The 25,786-nt window shown below is 39.3% G+C and overlaps 1 protein-coding gene across 2 annotated transcripts in view; it reads right to left on the reverse strand.

Annotated features, from left to right (window-relative positions):
* The window catches only part of Sugct (succinyl-CoA glutarate-CoA transferase), an 837,324-nt gene that overhangs the window by 27,145 nt on the left and 784,393 nt on the right, over positions 1–25,786 (reverse strand). The window contains exon 14 of one of the 2 annotated variants that reach the window (XM_011244290.3): positions 8,888–9,091. The exons of the other annotated variant lie outside the window; for it this stretch is intronic. Within the exon in view, the coding sequence (XP_011242592.1) occupies positions 9,078–9,091 (14 nt within the window). The 3' untranslated portion in view covers positions 8,888–9,077. Of the gene's footprint in view, positions 1–8,887; positions 9,092–25,786 lie in introns of those variants that run through there. 2 annotated transcript variants of the gene reach the window in all.

Genomic DNA, 25,786 nt, shown 5'->3' on the forward strand with positions numbered 1-25,786 from the left:
TATTGAGAAGGGTGTTGTTTCCCTAATTTCTTTCTCAGCCTGTTTATTCTTTGTATAGAGAAAGGCCATTGACTTCTTTGAGTTTATTTTATATCCAGCTACTTCACCGAAGCTGCTTATCAGGTTTAGGAGTTCTCTGGTAGAATTTTTAGGGTCACTTATATATACTATCATATCATCTGCAAAAAGTGATATTTTGACTTCCTCTTTTCCAATTTGTATCCCCTTGATCTCCTTTTGTTGTCGAATTGCTCTGGCTAATACTTCAAGTACTATGTTGAAAAGGTAGGGAGAAACTGGGCAGCCTTGTCTAGTCCCTGATTTTAGTGGGATTGGTTAGCAAGAATTTTATTGAGGATTTTTGCATCGATATTCCTAAGAGAAATTGGTCTGAAGTTCTCTATCTTTGTTGGGTCTTTCTGTGGTTTAGGTATCAGAGTAATAGTGGCTTCATAAAATGAGTTGGGTAGAGTACCTTCTACTTCTATTTTGTGAAATAGTTTGTGCAGAACTGGAATTAGATCTTCTTTGAAGGTCTGATAGAACTCTGCACTAAATCCATCTGGTCCTGGGCTTTTTCTGGCTGGGAGACTATTAATAACTGCTTCTATTTCTTTAGGTGATATGGGACTGTTTAGATGGTCAACTTGATCCTGATTCAACTTTGGTACCTGGTATCTGTCCAGAAATTTGTCCATTTCATCCAGGTTTTCCAGTTTTGTTGAGTATAGCCTTTTGTAGAAGGATCTGATGGTGTTTTGGATTTCTTCAGGATCTGTTGTTATGTCTCCCTTTTCATTTCTGATTTTGTTAATTAGGATTTTGTCCCTGTGCCCTTTAGTGAGTCTAGCTAAGGGTTTATCTATCTTGTTGATTTTCTCAAAGAACCAACTCCTCGTTTGGTTAATTCTTTGAATAGTTCTTCTTGTTTCCACTTGGTTGATTTCACCCCTGAGTTTAATTATTTCCTGCCGTCTACTCCTCTTGGGTGAATTTGCTTCCATTTTTTCTAGAGCTTTTAGATGTGTTGTCAAGCTGCTAGTATGTGCTCTCTCCTGTTTCTTCTTGGAGGCACTCAGAGCTATGAGTTTCCCTCTTAGAAATGCTTTCATTGTGTCCCATAGGTTTGGGTACATTGTGGCTTCATTTTCATTAAACTCTAAAAAGTCTTTAATTTCTTTCTTTATTCCTTCCTTGACCAAGGTATCATTGAGAAGAGTGTTATTCAGTTTCCACGTGAATGTTGGCTTTCCATTATTTATGTTGTTATTGAAGATCATTCTTAGGCCATGGTGGTCTGATAGGATACATGGGACAATTTCACTATTTTTTTATCTGTTGAGGTCTGTCTTGTGACCAATTATATGGACAATTTTGGAGAAGGTCCCGTGAGGTGCTGAGAAGAAGGTATATCCTTTTGTTTTAGGATAAAATGTTCTGTAGATATCTGTCAGGTCCATTTGTTTCATAACTTCTGTTAGTTTCACTGTGTCCCTGTTTAGTTTCTGTTTCCACGATCTGTCCATTGAAGAAAGTGGTGTGTTGAAGTCTCCCACTATTATTGTGTGAGGTGCAATATGTGCTTTGAGCTTTACTAAAGTGTCTTTAATGAATGTGGCTGCCCTTGCATTTGGTGTGTAGATATTCAGAATTGAGAGTTCCTCTTGGAGGATTTTACCTTTGATGAGTATGAAGTGTCCCTCCTTGTCTTTTTTGATAACTTTGGGTTGGAAGTCGATTTTATCCGATATTAAAATGGCTACTCCAGCTTGTTTCTTCAGTCCATTTGCTTGGAAAATTGTTTTCCAGCCTTTCACTCTGAGGTAGTGTCTGTCTTTTTCCCTGAGATGGGTTTCCTGTAAGCAGCAGAATGTTGGGTCCTGTTTGTGTAGCCAGTCTGTTAGTCTGTCTTTTTATTGGGGAATTGAGTCCATTGATATTAAGAGATATTAAGGAAAAGTAATTGTTGCTTCCTTTTATTTTTGTTGTTAGAGTTGGCATTCTGTTCTTGTGGCTGTCTTCTTTTTGGTTTGTTGAGTGATTACTTTCTTGGTTGTTCTAGGGCGTGATTTCTGTCCTTGTATTGCTTCTTTTCTGTTATTATCCTTTGAAGGGCTGGATTCGTGGAAAGATATTGTGTGAATTTGGTTTTGTCGTGGAATACTTTGGTTTCTCCATCTATGGTAATTGAGAGTTTGGCCGGGTATAGTAGCCTGGGCTGGCATTTGTGTTCTCTTAGTGTCTGTATAACATCTGCCCAGGCTCTTCTGGCTTTCATAGTCTCTGGTGAAAAGTCTGGTGTAATTCTGATAGGCCTTCCTTTATATGTTACTTGACCTTTCTCCCTTACTGCTTTTAATATTCTATCTTTATTTAGTGCATTTATTGTTCTGATTATTATGTGTCTGGAGGAATTTCTTTTCTGGTCCAGTCTATTTGGAGTTTTGTAGGCTTCTTGTATGATCATGGGCATTTCTTTCTTTATGTTTGGGAAGTTTTCTTCTATTATTTTGTTGAAGATATTAGCTGGCCCTTTAAATTGAAAATCTTCATTCTCATCAATTCCTATTATCCGTAGGTTTGGTCTTCTCATTGTGTCCTGGATTTCCTGGATGTTTTGAGTTAGGATCTCTTTGCATTTTGTATTATCTTTGATTGTTGTGCCGATGTTCTCTATGGAATCTTCTGCGCCTGAGATTCTCTCTTCCATTTCTTGTATCCTGTTGCTGATGCTCGCATCTATGGTTCCAGATCTCTTTCTTAGGGTTTCTATCTCCAGCGTTGCCTCGCTTTGGGTTTTCTTTATTGTGTCTACTTCCCCTTTTAGTTCTAGTATGGTTTTGTTCATTTCCATCACCTGTTTGGATGTGTTTTCCTGTTTTTCTTTAAGGACTTCTACCTGCTTGGTTGTGTTTTCCTGCTTTTCTTTAAGGGCCTGTAACTCTTTAGCAGTGCTCTCCTGTAATTCTTTAAGTGACTTATGAAAGTCCTTCTTGATGTCCTCTCTCATCATCATGAGAAATGTTTTTAAATCTGTGTCTAGATTTTCGGTTGTGTTGGGGTGCCCAGGACTAGGTGGGGTGGGAGTGCTGCGTTCTGATGATGGTGAGTGGTCTTGATTTCTGTTAGTAGGATTCTTACGTTTGCCTTTCGCCATCTGGTAATCTCTGAAGCTAGCTGTTTTAGTTGTCACTGTTAAGAGCTTGTTCTTCAGGTGACTCTGTTAGCCTCTATAAGCAGACCTGGAGGGTAGCACTCTCCTTAGTTTCAGTGGGCAGAGTATTCTCTGCAGGCAAGCTCTCTTCTTGCAGGGAAGGTACCCAGATATCTGGTGTTCGAACCAGACTCCTGGCAGAAGTTGTGTTCCACTCACTAGAGGTCTTAGGATCCCGTGTGGAATCCTGTGTGGGCCCTTGCGGGTGTCAGGGGACTCTGCTGGCAAGGTAGCCCGGGGCTCGAGTGGAGCGGAAGGGGCTTGTGCCCCAGATTTGGCCCGGGTAGCCTGCTTCCCCATGTACCGCAGTCTCAGGTTCCATGCGATTGGATTGGGGCAGGCGCTGTGTTCCACTCACCAGAGGTCTTAGGATCCCGTGGGGAGTCCTGTGTGGGCCCTTGCGGGTGTTGGGCAAGACTCTGCTGGCAAGGTAGCCCGGGGCTCGAGTGGAGCGGAAGGGGCTTGTCTATTTTTTCTATTTATCTGAACAATGTTGCAGAAATTTTGACTAGAATTCATTTGATTCTGTAAATTGTGTTTGGTAGGATGGTCATCATCAAAGTATTAGTTCTGCTAATCTATGAACATGCAATACCTTTCCTTCCATCTTCTAGTGTTCAATCTCTTCAGAAATTTAATGTTTTCTGTTTTGATGTTGTAGTATTAAGGGTGAAGGTAGGAAGCAGGATCAAGGACAATAAAGATTATTTTAAAATCCACTGGAAAATGCTATATAATGCTTACTTAAAATTTATGGCATATATATGACATAAGTCACATGAAGTTATGCCATTTGAGTATGAAATGCCCTTCCAAAGAGCAATAGACTATCTAGCAAAAAAAAACCATGAGAACTCTCTCTTCAGGTTATTGGACAGGAGTCTCCAGGAGAATTCAAATATATATACATATACATACATACACACACACACACACACACACACACACACACACACACACACACATATACGTACACAGGCTATTTCCATTGCCTTTGGTTGCCTCCCAGAAATAGAAGATAAGACTTCATTGTTGAATACTCTATGTATTTTGTAAACATGACTTCAAAGACTTGAGCTGGATCAATGAAGAAAAGTAATTAAAAGTTTTATCTAACTGTAAAGCCAGTGAAATAAAGCAGTTACCAGCCTGTCCAGATATCCCCAAGGGTGCAACAGTGGCAAGTGTCTTGGCAGTAACCAACAGCCAATTTGCACTCATGGCTCACCTAAAATGAAGGAATCACACCTGATACTATAAATCTAGTGAACTATACTTGTTGACCTGATCAGAGAATACATAGATATACAACTGAAAATTCTCTCAACCAGTATAATTCCCAAATACATCCTAAATACCTACCCTTATATTTATAGTAAGCATTGCTTTCTCATCAAAGAAGCTTCTTTTTACAGCAGGTGGAGACCATAGCAAAAGTCCACAAATGCTCAAAATGAGGAGAACAATTAACAGTGGGGTGCCCCTCGCCAACTGACACCTCTACAGAAAACTTTGTCAGAGAACATCATGGAAGAGAGGCAAAGGATCAAAATGTCTGTTACATGATAGTGCCGTCTATGCATGATAGAGAGTTGCACCCATGAACTCTTAACAATATTGTCAGCTAAACCAGATATGCCCTATGACAAAATCAGATGACATTACAATGTTGGATAGGGGAACGGGGGGGGGGGGAGATCTCACAAGTCCCCAGTACTAATGCAGAACAATTAATGGCTAATTGAGGGAGAATACGTTTTCTTTATGATAATTCCTCTAATAGAAAAATCTAATCTCAAATAGTCAGCCATGAACAGTGGGCAATGCTAAGTAAACTCAGAAGGTGGTATTTACACATGCGTATGTGTATATGCATATAGTTTTTTGTTTTTTTACTATAAAAAGGAGAAGTTCTGAACTTAGCAGCGAATAAATAGGGGACACAGGAGAAGTTGGAAAAGGGATAATGTAGGGATGACAATGATGTAAATATAGTACTCATATATATTTTTAAATATAGGTAAACTTAGTACTATAGATGTATTTCTCAAACAAGTATCTCTATCTCTATCTCTATATGTCTCTATGTCTCTATGTCTCTATATCTCTATATCTCTATCTCTATATCTATATCTATATCTATACCTATATCAAATAAATATAAATACATAAGCAATGGACAAGCCAAAAGGTAAAGAGTAATGAAGATAGAAAATCGTAGGAGAAATCAATCAAATCTATGAATATAATGATAGAGAGAAATGGCTGAACAAAGTCTAAAGGAGATTTGTGAGTATCTAGGATAACAACAACAAAGCTATTTGTTTTAGTTTTATAAATTAAATTTGTTCTTAACAGTTTCATGCAAATGTGCAAGGCATTCTGATTATTTTCACATGACCTTTGTTCTTTTTCTTCCCACTATGTCAGCTCTGTTCCCTCCCTACAAACACCTTTCTATATACATGTCTTCTTGTTTTATTTTATGGGCCACTTTGTTTAACCAGGGTCAGCTTTGTGCTCATGGGTTTGGAACTGTCCATCAGAACCCAACAGGTTGATCAATGTGGACACACGAAGGCCACTGAATCCTTCTCCCAGAATCTGGCGTGTCCCTCTCCCTGATCGACAGCTGGGGGTTTATAGAGCCAGTCTTGTGCAGGTAGAACCCTTACAGGTAATCACAGCTGCTTTCAAACACTGACCACAGTGGCTGTGTCCTGCCCACGCGAGGCATTTGTAGCCCTTCTTCCTTTCTTTGAGCTCTTCCATTGTTTCCACCTCCTTTTGCATGCTGTTCCTTCAGTTTTAGGAGAAGGTAGAACTGTCTTGTGCAGGGATAAGCATTCTACTGTCACATTTTGTCAGCATTTAGAAGAACCATGAATTTCTGCATTTACCACTGTTTACCTCAAAGACAGCCTTCTCCAATTACAGCTAGAGTAGAATATGCCTATCAATATAAATATAGATATTTTGAAGGTTGTTTGACACCATCACAACTTAGGCAAACAAGACAATAATTTCCCATTTATATGATTTCCTTAGCCAGGTCATTTTTACTTGTCTGGTTTTTGATCATGTTTTAAAAATCAGATTCACAGTATTAAATGTATGTTCCCTCCTGTGAAGTCAGGGAGAAAACTAGCATACCACATCATTGGAGTACCAGAAGATGAAGAGAGGGAGAGTGGATCTTAAAAAGTTATGGTTGAAAAGTTCCTGAAATTTGGTGAAAAATGTAAGTGTACTGTTATAACAAGTAAATAAACTTAAAATGCGATCAATCTAAAGAAATCAATTCTGAGAGGACTCATAGTTAACATTTGAAAGCAAAGGATGGCTTTGAAGGCAATGGAGTAAAAAGCAGCATTTATCCAGGGAGGAATAAACAACTTGACTGGTGTCAGTTTTTATCAAAAACCAAGAAAAGCAGAAGAAGCAGAGTGTTTTAAATGTACTAAAACAGGAAAGTGAGATGGCCCAGGAGATAAAAGCATTTGTTTTCAAGGTTAACAAACCTGATCTGGATGCCAGGAACCCAAAACATACAAGAGAATTGACTCTTGTAGGTTGTCCTCTGACAGCTAAAACTGAGAGGTTATCACAAACAATAAAAAAAATGCTGCCCTATAAAAACACATTTTGAATTTAATAAGTAGCATAAAATGAAAGACCAAAATATGTTGCACCATGTAAAAGCCAACTGATACAAATAAAGTGGCTATAAAGTATATTTGTGAGAAATAAAAGTTATAAGAGTTTAAAGAGATACTTTATAATGATAAAGTGGTAGATATGGCAGTAATAACATAATAATCATAAAAGTGCATATAACAATAGAGTTTCAAATAACAACAACAAAAAAAAAAAGCCAAGAGCCATGAGAATAAATTGAGGGGTGCCAAACTAGAATTACTATCTTCAATAATTTACTTTGCAAATGATAGAGTTACTAGTTGTAGCCCAGAATGGTATAAAAGAAATGGCCATTTCTGGGTCTTCAATTCTATTCCATTGGTCTACTTATCTGTCAGTATACCAGTACCATGCAGTTTTTATCACAATTGCTCTGTAGTAAAGCTTTAGGTCAGGCATGGTGATTCCACCAGAGGTTCTTTTATCCTTGAGAAGAGTTTTTGCTATCCTCCATTTTTTGATATTCCAGATGAATCTGCCGATTGCCCTTTCTAATTCGTTGAAGAATTGAGTTGGAATTTTGATGGGGATTGCATTGAATCTGTAGATTGCTTTTGGCAAGATAGCCAGTTTTACAAGGTTGATCCTGCCAATCCATGAGCATGGGAGATCTTTCCATCTTCTGAGATCTTCTTTAATTTCTTTCTTCAGAGACTTGAAGTTTTTAATCATACAGATTTTTCACTTCCTTAGTTAGGGTCACGCCAAGATATTTTATATTATTTGTGACTATTGAGAAGGGTGTTGTTTCCCTAATTTCTTTCTCAGCCTGTTTATTCTTTGTGTAGAGAAAGGCCATTGACTTGTTTGAGTTAATTTTATATCCAGCTACTTCATTGAAGCTGTTTATCAGGTTTAGGAGTTTTCTGGTGGAATTTTTAGGGTCACTTATATATACTATCATATCATCTGCAAAAAAGTGATATTTTGACTTCCTCTTTTCCAATTTGTATCCCCTTGATCTCCTTTTGTTGTCGAATTGTTCTGGCTAGTCTTCAAGTAAAATGTTGAATAGGTATGGGGAGAGTGGACAGCCTTGTCTAGTCCCTGATTGTAGTGGGATTGCTTCCAGCTTCTCACCATTTACTTTGATGTTGGCTACTGGTTTGCTGTAGATTGCTTTTATCATGGTTAGGTATGGGCCTTGAATTCCTGATCTTTCCAATTCTTTTATCATGAATGGGTGTTGGATCTTGTCGAATGCTTTTTTCACATCTAAGGAGATGATCATGTGGTTTTTGTCTTTGAGTTTGTTTATATAATGGATTACGTTGATGGATTTCCGTATATTAAACCATCCCTGCATCCCTGGAATAAAACCTATTTGGTCAGGATGGATGATTGTTTTAATGTGTTCTTGGATTCGGTTAGCGAGAATTTTATTGAGTATTTTTGCATCAATATTCATAAGGGAAATTGGTCTGAAGTTCTCTACCTTTGTTGGATCTTTCTGTGGTTTAGGTATCAGAGTAATTGTGGCTTCATAGAATGAGTTGGGTAGAGTTCCTTCTGCTTCTATTTTGTGGAATAGTTTGTGAAGAACTGGAATTAGATCTTTTTTGAAGGTCTGGTAGAACTCTGCACTAAACCCATCTGGTCCCGGGCTTTTTCTGGCTGGGAGACTATTAATGACTGCTTCTATTTCTTTAGGGGATATGGGACTGTTTAGATCGTTAACTTGATCCTATGGTCACTTGATCTTCGACAAGGGAGCTAAAACCATCCAGTGGAAGAAAGACTGCATATCTTAGACACAATATTCCTTTCTTTTGGACTGGTTTCATATAGTATCTCTAGCTTTAATTAGATAACGTTCCATAGTTCTGAAACACTTTCCTGATGCCTCTATTTCAAGTTAGGCTTCAAATTCTCAGTTTTATTTATTCATTTATTCATTCATTTATTTATTTTTGCTTTTTGAGATAGTGTTTCTCTGTGTAGCCATGGTTGTCCTGGAACTCACTCTGTACACATAACTAATCTATAGCTCACGGAGATCTTCCTACCTCTGCCTGGCACTAAAGGCATATACCACCACTGTCTGGCTTCCTTCTCAACTTCTTACAATGGCTTCATAGAGGTTCCTTATAGAAAATCAAATCCTAGCATGTAATAATTTATCTCAGTTGCCATGTAGAACTGTGGTTCTTGATCTTGAAGCTCTTCATATTCGCATGTCTGCAAAACAACATGAAAAAGTTGTGCTAGCTTGAGAGGTCAAGTTCCCCCGTCACTGCTCTACCACAGCTGTGATGGGTTCTGTACAGCTTAGTGACTACATCTGGGAACAAACTTCCCTGGGTGAACATTTTTAAAGGATGATCCTTTTGATGGTGCTCAAAGTTCAGGCTTTATTCTCCCAAATTAATTTGGAGTGTTACAAGCTGGAGCACCAGAGGGGAATTTTCTTACTTGTGCTGTATGGGGTTTGAGGTTTTTCTTTAATGGCACTAAACTCTAACAATTACAGCTTCTAGCTCCACACCTACCTTGTATACAAGGGCTCCATAATCAATCTGTGAAGACTAACATGAGACTAGGTCCTAGTATTTAGGACTAGACTTTGTTTCTTATTTTTTAATTTACATTTTACATATTTACATTTTTTTAATTTATGAAGGTAAATAAAAATATATAAGACAATGTAAGTATTTCCCTTATCATAGCACACAAATCTATGGTGGGCATCAAAGGTATGTTCTATATTGAAATGTATTCTGGAAACCTGGAAAGAGAAGTAGTTGTTGTTGGAGAATGAGGACATCAGCCAGAATTAATTTCTGTAATCAATAATTAAACGTGTAAGACATATGGATATAACTTTTAACAGATGCCATTTGATGAGAAGTTTGAGCACATTAGGCACTGAATTAGTGATATGAGTAGGAAGCTAAAACAAATAAACTAACTGTATATTCTGCAAAGTGGACACTAGGGTTTCATACTACCCATTTGCTTTCACAGTTTGGATAAATCTAAAAAAGATGAGACCAAAGTCCAGAGCTGCCCACAAGATTAAGGAGCAGTCAGTATTTTCAACCATGCTACCTTTCACTTGTGAATGAATTTTTAGGTTAACACCAAATTAGGTTAAATAGGATCGAATTCCTTAGATGGACTAGCACATTTCTAGGTTTTGAAAGCCACATGTGGCTAATGGCTGTCATTCTAGACAGTATAAAATACGTTCCATCATCTCATCCCAGCACTAGACAACTCAGAGTGCTTGCCACATGCTCACTCTGCCTGGGTATCCATCCGTCTATGCCTGAATAGCCTTCCCTGTAATAAATAACTCAATTTCTTTGATCTTTCCATCTTAAGACAATTAATGCTCTTTAGAACTATTTCATAACTTCAAATCCTTGGTTATTCTTGTGCTTGCTTACTGATACATTCCAGTCTGGATTCCAATATGTCTCTATTGCTAAAGCTATTTAATCCAGAGATATATTCCAAAATATATCTATTGCTATTTAATCTTGGTGCCAAAATTAAGATCCATGTACTGTGTGCTCATACCACATATGATTTATCTTTGTCCCTGAGCTAGGCATTAAATCTCTATTTTTATAGAAAAAATTCCAAGGTATCTTTAATAAACATATCAGTTTTTTCAATAATCTTTTAACCAAAATCTTCTAATCTGGCTAATGTGGCCTACTGTACCATCTAATTGAAGTATTTCATTTACTAACTACGATAAAGTCTCTATGAAATGGCCCACTAACATGCTTTTGAACACTTCTGGTGGTAAATCCACCAACCTTGCTGATTCTGTATTAGATGCAAAAATGTATCCTCCTATATTCTTCCTAGCAAATATGACCACCTGTATTAGTCAGGGATTTACTGCTATGAACAGACACCATGACCAAGGCAAGTCTTATAAAACAAACAACATTTAATTGGGGCTGGCTTACAGGTTCAGAGGTTCAGTCAATTATCATCAAGGTGGGAGCATGGCAGTATCCAGGCAGGCATGGCGCAGGAAGAGCTGAGGGTTCTATGTCTTCATCCAAAGGCTGCTAGTGGAAGACTGACTTCCAGGCAACTAGTGTGAGGATCTTATACCCACATCCACAGTGACACACCCATTCCAACCAGGTCACACCTATTTCAACAAGGCCACACCTTTAGATGGTGCCACTCCATGGTCCAAGGATATACAAACCATCACACTACCTATAATGTGGTGGTGGACTGGACCTCTGAATCTGTAAGCCAGCCCTAATTAAATGGTGTTCTTTATACGAGTTGTCTTGGTCATGGTGTCTCTTCACAGCAATGGAAACCCTAACTAAGATGCATATGTCCTTTAAAATTTCTTACCCATACTAACACTTAGTTTAAAACCTGCAAAGTATGGATCCAACCATTCATATGCCAGCTCAAGATTACTATGGTGAATTCCTCATTTCTCTGTTTTAGCCATAGAAGCGTATCTATGAATCTCAATTTTATTGAATTCCCTAAATTATATTTCATCTTTCCCAGAAAATTAAAAAACAACAATTAAGATAAACAACAAAGCAAAACAAGAAACAAGCAAAACAAAACAAAAAACCAAGAAAAATTCTACACCACAAAAGAAAATTCATGCACATAGAAGGCACTAGGTAATAAAAGTTTTAGTCCTTCACAGTAGGCAGTTTTATCATCTCATAGTAAAACAACACTGAGAAACAGTGGTTCAATTGCCAATAATAGGAAAGGGTGGAGTCTTGCTTAACGGAGTTATTAGTGGTGTTTGCCACTGTCCTTCACCCAATGAAAAACTCTTTGCAATATTTGTGGGAGAAGAGAATTCAGAACTCCAGATGCTGCCTCCAGTACTGTCCAGCTGGGATGCTTCAGACCCTTGTCTCATATGGACTCTTTCAGGCCAGAAACAAGAAGCACCTGACCTCATATCAGGTGACTTTTTATTAATGAGGAGCATGAGCAACATCCTGGAAAAGAAATGTTCTAGAGAAATATTCATAATTATTCTTAATGTTTCTCCCAACTTGCAAATGTTTTGTGAAGATGATTTCAGTTTTAAAAATACAACACAATGTAGTCTAGCAGCATAAAACAGGGGATCTGGGAAATTGGGTAGTTCATGTCCCAGTACAAGTTAAAATGGCAAAGCAAAAAGCCAGCTGCCTTCTCCAAGGAAGAGTTATAGAAGTAAGTCAGCATTTACTTTCCATGTAAGGAATAATAGTAATATTAATATTTACCTAATAACATTTCTTAAAACTTCTCTTAAGTCTGTTTTGCCATAGATAGCAGGATATACTTAGAGACATCCACATCTCTGCACGTGGGGATTCTTTTAAGGAGATATGATAAATATCTTCGTATTGCTCATACTGTTTAACTTTTCTGACTTCTCACTACAAAGTGCCAAGTTCAACAGTTGTTGTTCCCCTGAAACCAGAGTGACTTCTATATGTACCTTGACCACAGTCCTACCAGAGTACCCATACACAACAGGTTCCAGAGTCTCTCACTATCCCTTCTTGATAACAGGAGAGTCATGCAAGATTCATTCCTTCACTGGCCCCATGACCTGGAAATATACAATGAGCTGTGTTGCCAGTGAGCTGAATTAAGAGTGTACAGTAGGGATACTTTCATATACAGAGAAATAAAAACTGGAGGTAAAGAATATGTTCTTGATTTCCACATTTGGAACAGAAACAGCTTTCCTCCAGAATCCATGTGAATTCTAGGAATTCAAAAATTATCTAGTAATATCTTATTTGGACATTTGCATTGTACAAGGTTTCTCCTTGCCCCCCAGACCCTATCTATCACTAATAATATTGTTTCTATGGGGAAGTATATTTAAGGTTTCACATGACAACCTTCCAAAAAATTCTAAGAAACAAACCTATCTGTAAGTCTTCCAGCACAAATTGTTTCCAGGCTTGCTCTCTCTGACCTAACCTGCTCTCCTATATCCAACTTCTGGGTGGCCCAGGAAGGCTATCATTCCTCTGAGACTACAGCAGCCATAAGCAATGAAGAAAAGGGAATGTGCCTAGGTTATAAAGATGGAATAGGAGAGAGGAGAAGGCAGAATTATTCACCAGACACTGAAAACTGTGTATGTCACTGTATTTGAAGGGTTATAGGCCATTTGTCAAAAGTGAATATGCAACTTTTAGAGAGGAGAGGTGAATGTGGACAAGAAAGTATAGACTGGTGTGAGGTAGGCCTGGGCATACTGTAGAGCTTATTAGAAGTTATGAGTTAAAGGTATATTTAACCTTCAGAAAGGTCACATCTTCTCAATTCTAAAATTCAGACAATGTTGACATCTCTAAGAATTTGTGAAAATTAAATTACTATGCAAATGTGACCAGCAGAATCTCTGGTAAAGGAAAGTACAAAAGAATGCTACATTCTCTGGGTTCCTCCAGAGAAATGAATTAATATATTTGTGAATGTCTTTGTGAGCAGCTGATCAATAACTAGTATTTATTTGCTATTTGAACAAATATACATAAGACATTAAATATTAGATTTTTCTGTCAAGTGCTAACTTTTATTTAGCAAAAAGAATTCAAAGATAAATCTCTTTATCCCCCTCACCTTGCAAATGTATTAAACCCCACTTTCACCACACCTGGTAAAACTTTAGTTTATACAAAGGTCATGCTGCATTCTGGGACCTTGTGACCAACTCCTTTCATCTTTCCTTTGTTTCCTTTGCATCAATTCTTTTAAAATTAGGCAACCAAGAAAGAGTGTGATGTCAGACCCCAGTGGATAGGGAAGTCATGCTTCACTGTGTTAGAATAAAAATCAAGTGGCCCTTCCTGCCCCAGTGAGCTTTGAGAGCTCTGTTTGAACCAGCATTTGTGCACCCTTTCTATTTGTGCCTTACATTGTGTGACACAGAGGGTATTCTTTGTCTCCAACATATAAAACATCCAATCATTGACCTAGAGAGATGAGTCTAGGCAAGGCAAATGGAAACAACAGGTTGATGGGGTGGTCAGAGAAACTAAGCTAAGAAAAGGAAGGAAATTGTGTAATTTGAAAGACTCTGAGCAGAGGCAAGAGCAGCAATATGTATGTCAGTCATTTTGTATGTGACTAAGATACAGTTAAGTTGATCCCCAGAAAGACATTGTGACTACTAAACAGACAGTACAGCAGGAGTGAAGTAAGACCTGCTGATGAGCATTCCACAGACTGCTGATGGGACTTTCTGGGTTCTTAGTACAGAGAAGCCTTTGGAAGCTTTTGAGTTTGCATTTGTGCATTTTAAAGTAACTCTTTCCAAAAGAAATAGTGTGGTGGCCTGAGGGAGAATAGCTAGGTAGCTGTTGGGAGTACTTGTTTTTAATCGAGGGGCTATGGAAGAGTGCTTGCTTATGGAAACTAAAATGGTGCACTTGTAAGTTTTATGGGATGGGTGATGTTGCACAAACCATTGTTGGGGAAGTCAGAGCTCTATTTCGAACAGTTAAGCTCAATGCATGTTCTATGTGTCTACATAGAGACCAGAACTGGTCAAGGAAGGGTGAAGGCCTGGACACAGCAATGGTCTGAAGTTAAGAACCATATTTGGTCACCCAGGAGTCAAGAGCTAAGGAGAACTTTTTATAGTCCCATAGCATTTAAATATCTGCAGGCTGGAGGCTTTCAGAATTGGAAACTTTAGTTTTGGTTTAGAAGAAGCAGTTGGTAAAAATTCTTATTATTATAGTTCTATATCTTCTTTTCTTATTGATTTCAACTTTTCTAACAAACATTTTATGAATGCTTCAGATATTGAAAACACTCAAAATAAGATAACTAATACTCTAATCCAAATTCTGAACTTGAAAGCATTCTGGCATTTATACAATGGAGTACTACTTAGCTATTAAAAACAATGAATTCATGAAATTCTTAGGCAAATGGTTGGAACTAGAAAATATCATGTTAAGTGAGGTAACCTAGTCACAAAAGAACACACATGGTATGCACTCATTGATAAGTGGATATTAGCCTAAAAGCTAGGAATACCCAATATACAACTCACAGACCACATGAAGCTCAAGAAGGAAGACCAAAGTGTGGATGCTTCGGTCCTTCTTAGAAGGGGGGACCAAATACTAACAGGAGGAAATATGGAGACAAAGTGTGGAGCAGAAACTGAAGGAAAGACCATTCAGAGACTGCCTCACCTGGGGATCCATCCCATATACAGACATCAAACCCAGATACTATTGTGGATGCCAAGAAATGCTTGCTGACAGGAGCCTGATATACCTGTCTCCTGTGAGGCTCTGCCAGAGCCTGACAAATACAGATTGAATGCTTGCAGCCAACCATTGGACTGAACACAGGGTCCCCAGTGGAAGAGTTAAAGAACTAAAAGAGGTGAAGAGGTTGGTAACCCATAGGAAGAACAACTATATCAACCAACCAGTACCCCCAAAGCTCCCAGAGACTAAAGAACCAGCCAAAGAGTACACATGAAGGGGGCCATGGCTCCACCTCCAAATGTAGCAGAGGATGGCCTTGTGGGACATCAATGGGAGTAGAGGCCCTTGGTCCTGGGAAGGCTTGATGCCCCACTGTAGGAGAATGCCTGGGCAGGGAGGTAGGAGTGAGTGGGTGGGTGGGTGAGCACCATCATAGAAGCAGGGCGAGGGTGGGTGGGATAGGGTGTTTCCAGGGGGGAAACTGGGAAAGAGGGTAACATTTGCAATGTAAATAAATCAAATATCCAATTTTTTTTTTTTAAAGAGAGAAAACATTCTGACATTCTGTTGAGGTCATTTCAAATACAAGTATCCTTTTTTCCTCTTCCTTCTCCATAGACCTTAGAGAGTATCAGCCAGTGAACAGTAGACAAAGCTTCAACCCAATGCTTATTACAGTACTATTCACAGTACTTATATCAGTCTTAGTTGGATAAAGGGATAAGGAAAATACTGTAGACTTGGACTGGCGGAACATGAGCAGCACTGGCAGAATGTGGAGCCAGGAGTGGGAGCATATAGGCATAGATGGGTGGTAAAGGTGGCACTGAGAGGGCCCAAGAACAAGACTGGAGATCTAATGGTGGGTGATTGAAAACAGCTGTATTGGTGGCCACTGAAGCTGAAGCAGTCGGGTACCGTCTCACAAGAATTAATACTGAATTGGGACTTTGTGAGCTGTACTCTCAGGAAACCTCAGAGCATGTGATAGTAGACAGCAGGACTCTGCAACTCCAGATGGAATCTCCCAAACTGACAAACCCTAGCACTTCTGTGTACAGACTCAGGGAAGACTGTATATGTGGCTGAAGAGATGTCTCAATGGTTAAAAGCCCTTGTTGCTCTTAAAAAGGACCCAGTTTCAGTTCTCTCCTCCCACAGGCTGGCTCACAACCACCCAGAACTCCAGTTTCAGGGGTTCTGATGCCCTCTTTGAAACTTTACAGGTTGCAGGCACACATGTGGTGCACATCCCCTTATGCTGGCAAAACATGTAGACACATAAGACAAAGATTCCTAAATCTTTTAAAAAGTTTATAGGGAACACAAGTCAAGAAGATCAAGCTGTGCCCTGAACTGTCACTCCATATTGTGCAAATTCTTGCTTTTTCGGAGGGGCTTTTCCTTGCGAGGCTGTATTTTACAAGCAGCTCTTTCTCCTTTTCGAGGACGGAGGATGACTATGCACTTGGTTAGATCCACAAACAACACCATCTGTTCAGCAATACCCCTGCAGCATAGACAGATAAATAATGTATTCCATGGAGTAGAAAAAGGTGGGGCCATAGAAATTAATCAAGGTGAATTAAGACTGTAGACATATCAAAGTCATACCAGAGAAGCCAGACCTAAGGACTTACCAGACACATGAGATACAGGAAAGAGGATAACTCCATCTATACCCTTGTAGTACTCTACACACACTACTACTGTGACAGTGGCTTCCACTGGCCTGTCATCTTATACCTGCTGTGTCTGTCAAGGAGCACAGGCTCAACTCCCAGCCTCCGCTGCTGGCATGGCCTATTTAACTGTCATTTGCCTATCCTCCTTTTCACCTCTTTGGATCTGCTGCCCATCTGCCCACTCAGTACTTCTCTGAACCCGCGCCTGCCCTTTTATCTGGTCCTTAGGCTTATCTCTGCTTGGCTGCTCTCTACCATGACACTGTGTCAGTCTGTAGAGAGTGGGAAGCTAACCTTGGCTCCTTATTTTGTCAATACAGACTATCTGTATTTCCATCATCCTACTTCTGAAATCTCCTACAACTCTGGTGCAACCTCTTTTACCCCTGGTATCCATTCAACATACACGTACACATATATAGAGATATACTTACTATATGGTGTGTTATGTGAGACTTACTCTTATTAAAAAAGAAGACTAAGATAAAATAATTCATGTTTGCTTTGGTCAGACTGCCAAGAAAAGCAGGGTTGTCAGAAAAAAATGTTGCCTTTGAAACCATCCTACCTAGTGAATTTATTATCTTAATAAATTTTGACACTGTGGAAACACAAGCATATTCTAATTTTCAGTCATAGTCTTATAGAGAGACTCTTCCACTTCTATTAACTTTGTTGTGTTTATCATACCATCATGGCTATTATTGTAGTCAACTTTCTTCCTATATACAAATACAAGCAAAGAAAACCAACCAGTAAAACTCACATAAAACAGAAAAAACAAAAATAGTTGGAAAAGGTGAAAAGGTCCCAAACCAGAAGTTGGTTAGATTCAGTCAGAATCAGAAAATATATCACACATGCACACACACACACACACACACACACACGAGACATACCACCATTATTACATCATCATGAGTTGACAGACAGCCTCACAACACTGGCAAACAGAGATTATGAGATAGCTAAGTTGCCTGAAACAGAGTTTAAAAGACTGTTGAAAAGGTTCAAAGACCAACTAGCAGAATCAAATAAATAGAAAAAATATTTGATACAAGACATGGGAAAGTTGCTAAATTAACTCAAGATATAAACTAGAAAATTATCAAAGGAGGTAAAAGAATCAAGACTTTTGAGGAGAAATTAAAAAAAAAATTTAAGAACCTTCCACCTACTGAAAAGTATAACTCTCACGCACCATCAAAGAATCTTTTTTCTTTGTTTAAACAGTAGAGGTTATTATAGCATTTCTTTGGGGTCTCATATCAGATATCTTGTATATCTGATATTTACATTATGATTCATATTATATTTATGAAATAGCAACAAAATAATTTTATGGTTGAGTGTCACAACAACATGGGGAACTATACTAAAGGGCCACAGAATAAGGAATGTTGAGAACCACTGGGCTATTATATAGCCCTGTGAGTGATTGAAATCCAGAGAATACGTGACTGTCGGTTTCTTGGTCCCAGTTAATACATATTCAACACAACTGTTACATCTAAGGCTCAAGGAACATCACAGAAGAGATGGTGGGATGATTGTAAGGAGTCAGAAGACCTGCTGCAAGGTTTTGTATTCTAGATTTTATTGAAGGACAGGGAAGCTGCCCAAACAAGACCTGCACAATGATAAACTCATTGGCATGACAATGCAGATAAGGAGAAGTTCACAACATCCCACCACTAGATAAAGAGCTGTAGGCAAGCAATGACTGCTGAGACAGGGAGAATAAGATTCATCCAGGGATGAGGCCCTGATAATTTTTCCTATCCTAAATGGTCATCCCTAAACATGTATGAATGACTCTGCATGTCTGTGTGCGTGCTCTCTCTCTCTTTCTCTCTCTCCTCACTCTTGCTCTGGCTCTCTCTCTATGTATGTGTGTATGCATAATACATACATATATTCATACACACATGCACATGCATATTTATATTAATTAAAGATGAAGAAGTAATGAAATTGAGAGGAAGGAAAAGATAGATGGAGTGGAAGATGAAGGAGTTGTGGAAATGGGTAAATACAGTACTTGTGTAAAGAGTGTTAAATTTTAATTTAAAATTAGAAATATGGAAGAAAATTCTGCAAGGAAATATAGATGCAGTAAATAACCACATATTCCAGAAAAAGAGAATCAATAAAATAAATACTGGAGAAAGAAGTATCATCAACGAACATGATCAAACTATTGAATATCCATGGTGGAGGAAAGGTCAAAACAATATCATTCACAGAAATACATAAGGAGATCATTTCCAAGAAGAACAGGTTACATATAAGAGACCGAATCTAAGATTCCATGGGAGAGAAGAACTAAGATAAAAGCTAAGGGCATAGACAAGCTTTTACTCAAATTACTGCCAAGTATTTTCCAAACCCAGAGAAATAAATAGACATCTAATGACAGGAAGCTATTAGAACTCCAAATAGACTGGATCAGAGAGGAAACACTCCTTGACATATCATGGTCAAGATGTCAAAAATAAGAAACAAAGAATTAATACTAGAGGGAGAAGGGAGGAGAAGGACAAATATGAGGACAAGGATGAGGGGTAGAAAATGGCTAAGGAGGAGGAGGAGGAAGAGGTGGCAGTAAGGATGGCAGAAATACAAACAAACAAACAAACAAAAACTCCCTGAAGAGCATAGATGTCTTTAAAAAGATATCTGAATTCAAGATTCCCTCAAGAACAACATACATTATGATCACATTGTTTTTACCTCAAGGATATAAATTTGTTTCAGCATATATGTATAAATCAATACATGCAATATGCCATATTAACAGGCTTAAAGGCAGAAATCTCCCAGTCAATCATGTTGATAATTACATAGACATGAATACACCTCCCTTATAAAAAGTCTTGAGGAAACCAGGACTAGGTGGAACATACCTCAACATAATGCAAATATAGACAGCAAACCTGCAACCATCATTATCCTAAACACGGAAACCTAGGACCATTTTCCTAAACTATGGCACGAGACAAGAGCATCCTCCCTCCTCACTCTTTTCAGTGCAGCAAGGTACACTGTGCAGCCAAGCACATGCCTGCAGGCCTTCAACACACATTTCCAGCTCACATCACATAAACTCACTGTCAGAAGCAACATAGCCATGCACTCTGTTAAAACTGAAAATGTCTGAACTATTTCTCTTCTGTGTTTTTCCCCAGTCCACCTTGTGTCCTTAAGATACTCGTGTTTTATTTGTTTGTTTTATTTTGCTAAAAGAGTCAAGCACAGTTTAGAATTTAAACATAACAGGAGAAAGAGATAACCATTTAAGAGACAGATTAGAGAGTGCTTTGAAATTAAATCTCTCTCTCTCTCTCTCTCTCTCTCTGTCATGCACTTTCTCTATAATGTCTTCTTTTTTGTCCTTCTTTACTGGGGAGCTATTAAAAGGGAAATTGAATTAACCAAGTTTTGGAAGAAATTAAAAGTTGGTCTTAGGGATACTCAAAGAACCCCCAACCTCTCCAGTCTTGCAGTCCCAGTCATTCCGTAGCACTCAGTCCCTCTCTCTGACCGAATAACAAAAACTAGTGGCCCTGGGCCATGTCGTTCTACTCTTGGACCATGAGCAGGAGCTCTTCTGCAGGCACAAAGCAAGCCATGCGTTGTAGCTGCAACTCACTGTTCTTCTCCTCTCTCTTCGTCCAGTTATCTGTTTCATTTCTATTCTGGAGTTCTCCCAGAACAGGCAATGTTTGGACTTAAACTCCAAAGGGTTGAGAGTAGACACAGTGCACATTCCACCTCAGAAACCAGGCGAACATTTCAAAATGGCCTTTTAATCAATGTCAGCATGGTGCTTAGGCTAGAAGACAAGATTGGTTTTCAAGCCGCTGGTGCCTGACAGACTAGGCCACTTATGTGCTGGTAATATCAGGAGAACACCTGACAAGCAAGTGCCAACCCTTCTGTGGTGGGATGGTTTCCATGGCTGGGGGCAGTTTTGTTGTTGCTCTTGTCAAGTTCAAGTCCTGGCGATGTTTGTTTCTCTTTTCCAGCCTTCCTCCTGACCAGAGGGAATTTTACAGGAAAGACTAATAAGAGGGCAGACAGAATAGTTGCAGATCAAATCTCTGAGCCACAGACAAGAGGAAGCTAAGGCCCAAGCTCAGGAAAGCAGGGCAAGACCAGAAACTGATCCAAACCTCTGCTGTCCAACCTCTCCAAAGAATTAAGAGCTTTTGACTCTCAGTTGATTACAAATGGGATGGAAGTCCGAAATCAGAATCCGACTGAACGTGATGATCAGATAAAGATACTTGGGTATCTAAAGGTCAGAGTCAGTGTGCTTTAGCTCTAAGCAGCCCCTTCACCGCATCCATCTTGCTGCACCACTTAGCATTCTCTTCCTTACTGGAGGCTCGGATGCTCCAACAGGAGCCTGGCCTCAGCAGTGTTTCTTCGCCCAGAGTGTTTTGAGCAAGGATTGCACCTTCTGCCCACTCGCATTTGATCCGTCCCGGTTCGCACTGGTGGGTTTTTCTCTGGCCCAGGCTGAGAGTCTGCTCCACCCTTACTTTGTGTTTCTCTTTCCAGGGCTTTTTCCCTGCTCAGCCCTCCTTTCTGCCTGTGACCTCAGCTCATTGTGCCTTTGTTGGACAAGCAACTCCTTTTGGTTCAACTTAACAACAACAACAACAACAAAAAAAACAATAAAAAAGGCAATATACAGAGAACATACATACACACACACACACACACACACACACACACACACAAATACCTCAAAAAGAAAATGCAGGCAATTTGAATATTGTCATGTAAATTCACATCTCATTTTACAATCCAGAATCATGCTTATTTTTGTGGTCATGTTGCTATCCATTACAGTAGCAGGCTTGGATCATTTTCATAGGTAGGTGAAGGTTCTTTCCTGCTTTTCCTACAAAGGGATTAATATTCAAAGATATGCCTCTCATATCCCTAGCGAGGCCATTTCCAGAAAATATACAGATCATCCAAGGAGTTATCACAGCAGAGAGCAAGGGCAAATTTCGTGAAGACTGACACATAGTAGGTGATTCAGAAGTTACAGTCTCCCATCCAAGTACTAACCAGGCCCAATCCGAGATCAGACAAGATCAGGCACGTTCTATGCCGGGGCCTGGCAAACACAGAGGTGGATGCTCACAGTCAGCTATTGGATGGATCACAGGGCCCCCAATGGAGGAGCTAGAGAAAGTACCCAAGGAGCTGAAGGGGTCTGCAACCCCATAGGTGGAACAACAATATGAACTAATTAGTACCCCCCAGAGCTAGTGTCTCTAGCTGCATATGTATCAGAAGATGGTCTAGTCGGCCATCATTGGGAAGAGAGACCCCTTGGTCTTGGAAACTTTATATGCTTCAGTACGGGGGAACGCCAGGGCTAAGAAGTGGGAGTGGGTGAGTAGGGGAGTGGGGGGGGAGGGTCTGGGGGACTTTTGGGATAGCATTTGAAATGTAAATGAAAAAAATGCCTAATTAAAAAAAAAAAAAGAAGTAACAGTCTCCATGCAATGTTTAAATGGCAGCTCTTTAATAAGCTTTGTGGTTTCAGAGACTTTCTCTTTAGCCTGAAACCAGCCTCAGCTTGCTTCAAGGCTCAGAGTTCTAACTTCTTCACCTAAGGCTTGCAAAATGTTTATAGTGAATTCAAATTCCTTCCACAGATTGCTCCCATTCTCAGTCTGATTTCTCCACCAGCTGTTCTCAGCCTGACTCATTGTCCAGATTTCTTTCTAGTGGTGTGTTTATTCCCTAGGTACCTACTATAACACTAGGTTTACAGGTGTACAGCATACATGTACTGCCTGTTCCTCTGCTCCCAGGGAAAAGACATAAAAATACTATCTTATGTGTAATTTTTCTGAATGTTAAATGCTTTGCCCTAAACTGGAAGATAGGGTATCAGTTGAAGGGTGCCAGGAATTACTTCACTTCTTGCATATGTAACCGGTATAGATTATATTCATTTTCAAATTAATTTAAAAGCCAGCTGTTATTTTTAATATAAGTAAACTATGAAGGTGTGGCTTAGTAAGGACATTTAAAACTTAGAGACAGTGAGCCGTGCAACTGGAGGACTTACAAACATAGTGTTCTGTGTTTATCACGATTTCACATTTTGAGTTTGAGTCCCCCTTGTAATTACATTGTCTGTAAGCACTTAATAAAACAGAAGATGTGGGGAAGTAATCTCCATGATCTATGTACTACAAAATAAATTTATATGTGTACATATGTGAAACTGTGGTGATTTAGTTTTCCTACTTAGAGCAGTGCTACAGGCACATAGATCTCTCTTTAAAACACTAAAATTGGAAGAAGAGTTATTATGTGTGTCTAAAATTTGTTGGAGGTTCTAGCCAGGAATACAAGTGCTTGTGTGAATCACAGCCCTGGAAAGCCGTGTGTGTAGACCAGCACCTGGCTGACCTGAATAAACTACATACGGGCTGAGTGAAGTCGGCAGTCATAGCTGAAGGAGAGGTTTGCCGAGAGCACACACAGCCTCTGCTCCCATTTGCCTTCTTTATGTGAAGTTTTATGATTTTAAAGGAGTCAAGTTCCTGTTTCCTTTCTCTTTCTCTTTTCCTTTTTTCTCTCTCTCTTTCTTTCTTTCTTTCCTTCCTTCTTTCTTTCTTTCTTTCTTTTTTTCATAGAATGGATATGGTAAAGGGTTAGGCAGGGAGTGGCATTTCTAGACTTTACCATTCACTCTGAACTCAGTTTTATATTTCCATGGAAAGCCTGAAGCCCCAAAAGTTTTCTTCACTCAAGCCACAGACAATCACAGATTATAAGTATGCAAATTAAAAGTTTTCAAATGAATGCTGAGCACAGGCAGCAAGGTTGCCAACAGGACAAGAAGGCAGCTCCTGGGTTTAAGGACTCCTCAGTGTTGACTGCCGCATGACCAGAGTACTATGATGAGTCAGACTTGCTAACCTATGCCCACCTCAAACAGTTTACGTTCCTTCCAGGCACAAAGACAGACCACATTTCCCTGGTTGTGTCATGAATACAAATTCTATGCAATGGAAGGCAAGCAGAAGTTTTATGCACCACTTGCAGACTTGCTCCCTTGCAGACTTGGTCCCAAACTCCAGGCCTCATATGCAACTTTTAACATCTGTTCCTCCCTTTAAAGTATCCTCAAGAGCACATATCAGCGGTTTGGGAGTGAAGGATTCTGGGTTCCTGAAAGACTATGTGAAATAATGCCATCTCCCTGATGACTAGGCCAGCCTCCGAGAAGGCAGTGGTGTGAGCCGTGCCCATTTCACACTGAAGCATAACTGAGTGTGTGGAAGAATGGATAAGTGAAGTTTCTGCAGGATGCAAGTGATCCTCCCCTTTCTTGTTCTCCCTTTGCCGCCTTTCCTACCCAGTGACCACTTCATAAGTACTGGCTGGTTTTGTGTGTCAACTTGACACAGGCTGGAGATATCACAGAGAAAGGAGTTTCAGTTGGGGAAGTGCCTCCATGAGATCCAGCTGTGGGGCATTTTCTCAATTAGTGATCAAGGCAAAAGGGCCCCTTGTGGGTGGGACCATCCCTGGGCTGGTAGTCTTGGGTTCTATAGGAGAGAAGGCTGAGCAAGCCAGGGGAAGCAAGCCAGTAAAGAACATCCCTCCATGGCCTCTGCATCAGCTCCTGCTTCCTGGCCTGCTTGAGTTCCAGTCCTGACTTCCTTTGGTGATGAACAGCACTATGGAAGTGTAAGCTGAATAAACCCTTTCCTCCCCAACTTGCTTTCTGGTCATGATGTTTATGCAGGAATAGAAACCCTGACTAAGACAAGCACCTTGGCATTGAATCTACCAGGCCCTAAGATTGTGAGCCAAATGTTCGTTTTAGATTGCAATTGGCAGCATGTTCTTATGTACTACAAACTGAACCAAGACATAGGGTCAAGCAAAAATTTGAGATTTATTCCAACTAATCCATGTCATGTATCATCCAGTATGGTGTGTCAGTGGCCTGCTTCCTACATTGTTCAGAAACACCGCTGGAAGATTAAAGATTAAGAAACCTACCTCTTCCATCTCATCCTATGCTGATGCTTTTCTCCAGACCTCATATTTCTTCACACACACACACACACACACACACACACAGAGAGAGAGAGAGAGAGAGAGAGAGAGAGAGAGAGAGAGAGAATTGATACACATTTTTCTATTTGGATACTAATGATATCTATTTGCTTTACTACTATGGACAATTTTTCTTAGGTAATTTTCTTTTTGCTTTGAAATGTTTTTTTTTTCCTCTGTCTGGCTATATAATAAGTTTAAGCATATCTACTTGTAATAAACCTGAGATAAAAAAAATTACCTGCTGCTCAAGGTTTTTTGTGTATTTCTTATCTCTGTTTCCCATAAGTGTTTCCATTATATGCATTAGTCAATGCATAATTTGATAGTAGGGTTTTTTCTTTTTTAGAAAGGGGGTCACCGAATATTCATTGTTTATGTTCAGTATATGGAAACAACTAGATAATCAGTGAATTTTTGGTTATTATTTAGAAATAAGTTTATAAACCAGGAAACAAATTTGTGTTGATACCTAAAATGTACCATGGTCATGATGAGGAACTAACACAGCCCATCTGGCAATCCTTCTCTTAGTTCACATATATTTGACACACACATCTAAAATAGAAAGAAAATGAGATTATAAAATACACAACTTTGGAGCTGCTCTTCAAAAATGAAAATGAGAATGAGGAGGAAGAAAGAAAGGAAAATTTGTAATAAGCCCAGTTTCTTCTTAATGAAAATAAAGGCCTTAAATCTATGCCTTCCACCTGATGTTAGCCTTTGTAACAGTAGGAAGAAGAACATAGAACGCTGGAGAGGAGAAAGCTTCGCTCACTGAGCATGAATGTGAAGCTACAGTTTCTGCTCTCATTCTCCAGTGTGAGTCTTCCCTGTAGTAGGAAGTCTACTTGAAATATGTTTGCCTTTGATCTATTTTTAAA

Source organism: Mus musculus, chromosome 13 (assembly GCF_000001635.26).
Source record: "Mus musculus strain C57BL/6J chromosome 13, GRCm38.p6 C57BL/6J".
In the NCBI taxonomy this organism is placed as follows: domain Eukaryota; kingdom Metazoa; phylum Chordata; class Mammalia; order Rodentia; family Muridae; genus Mus; species Mus musculus.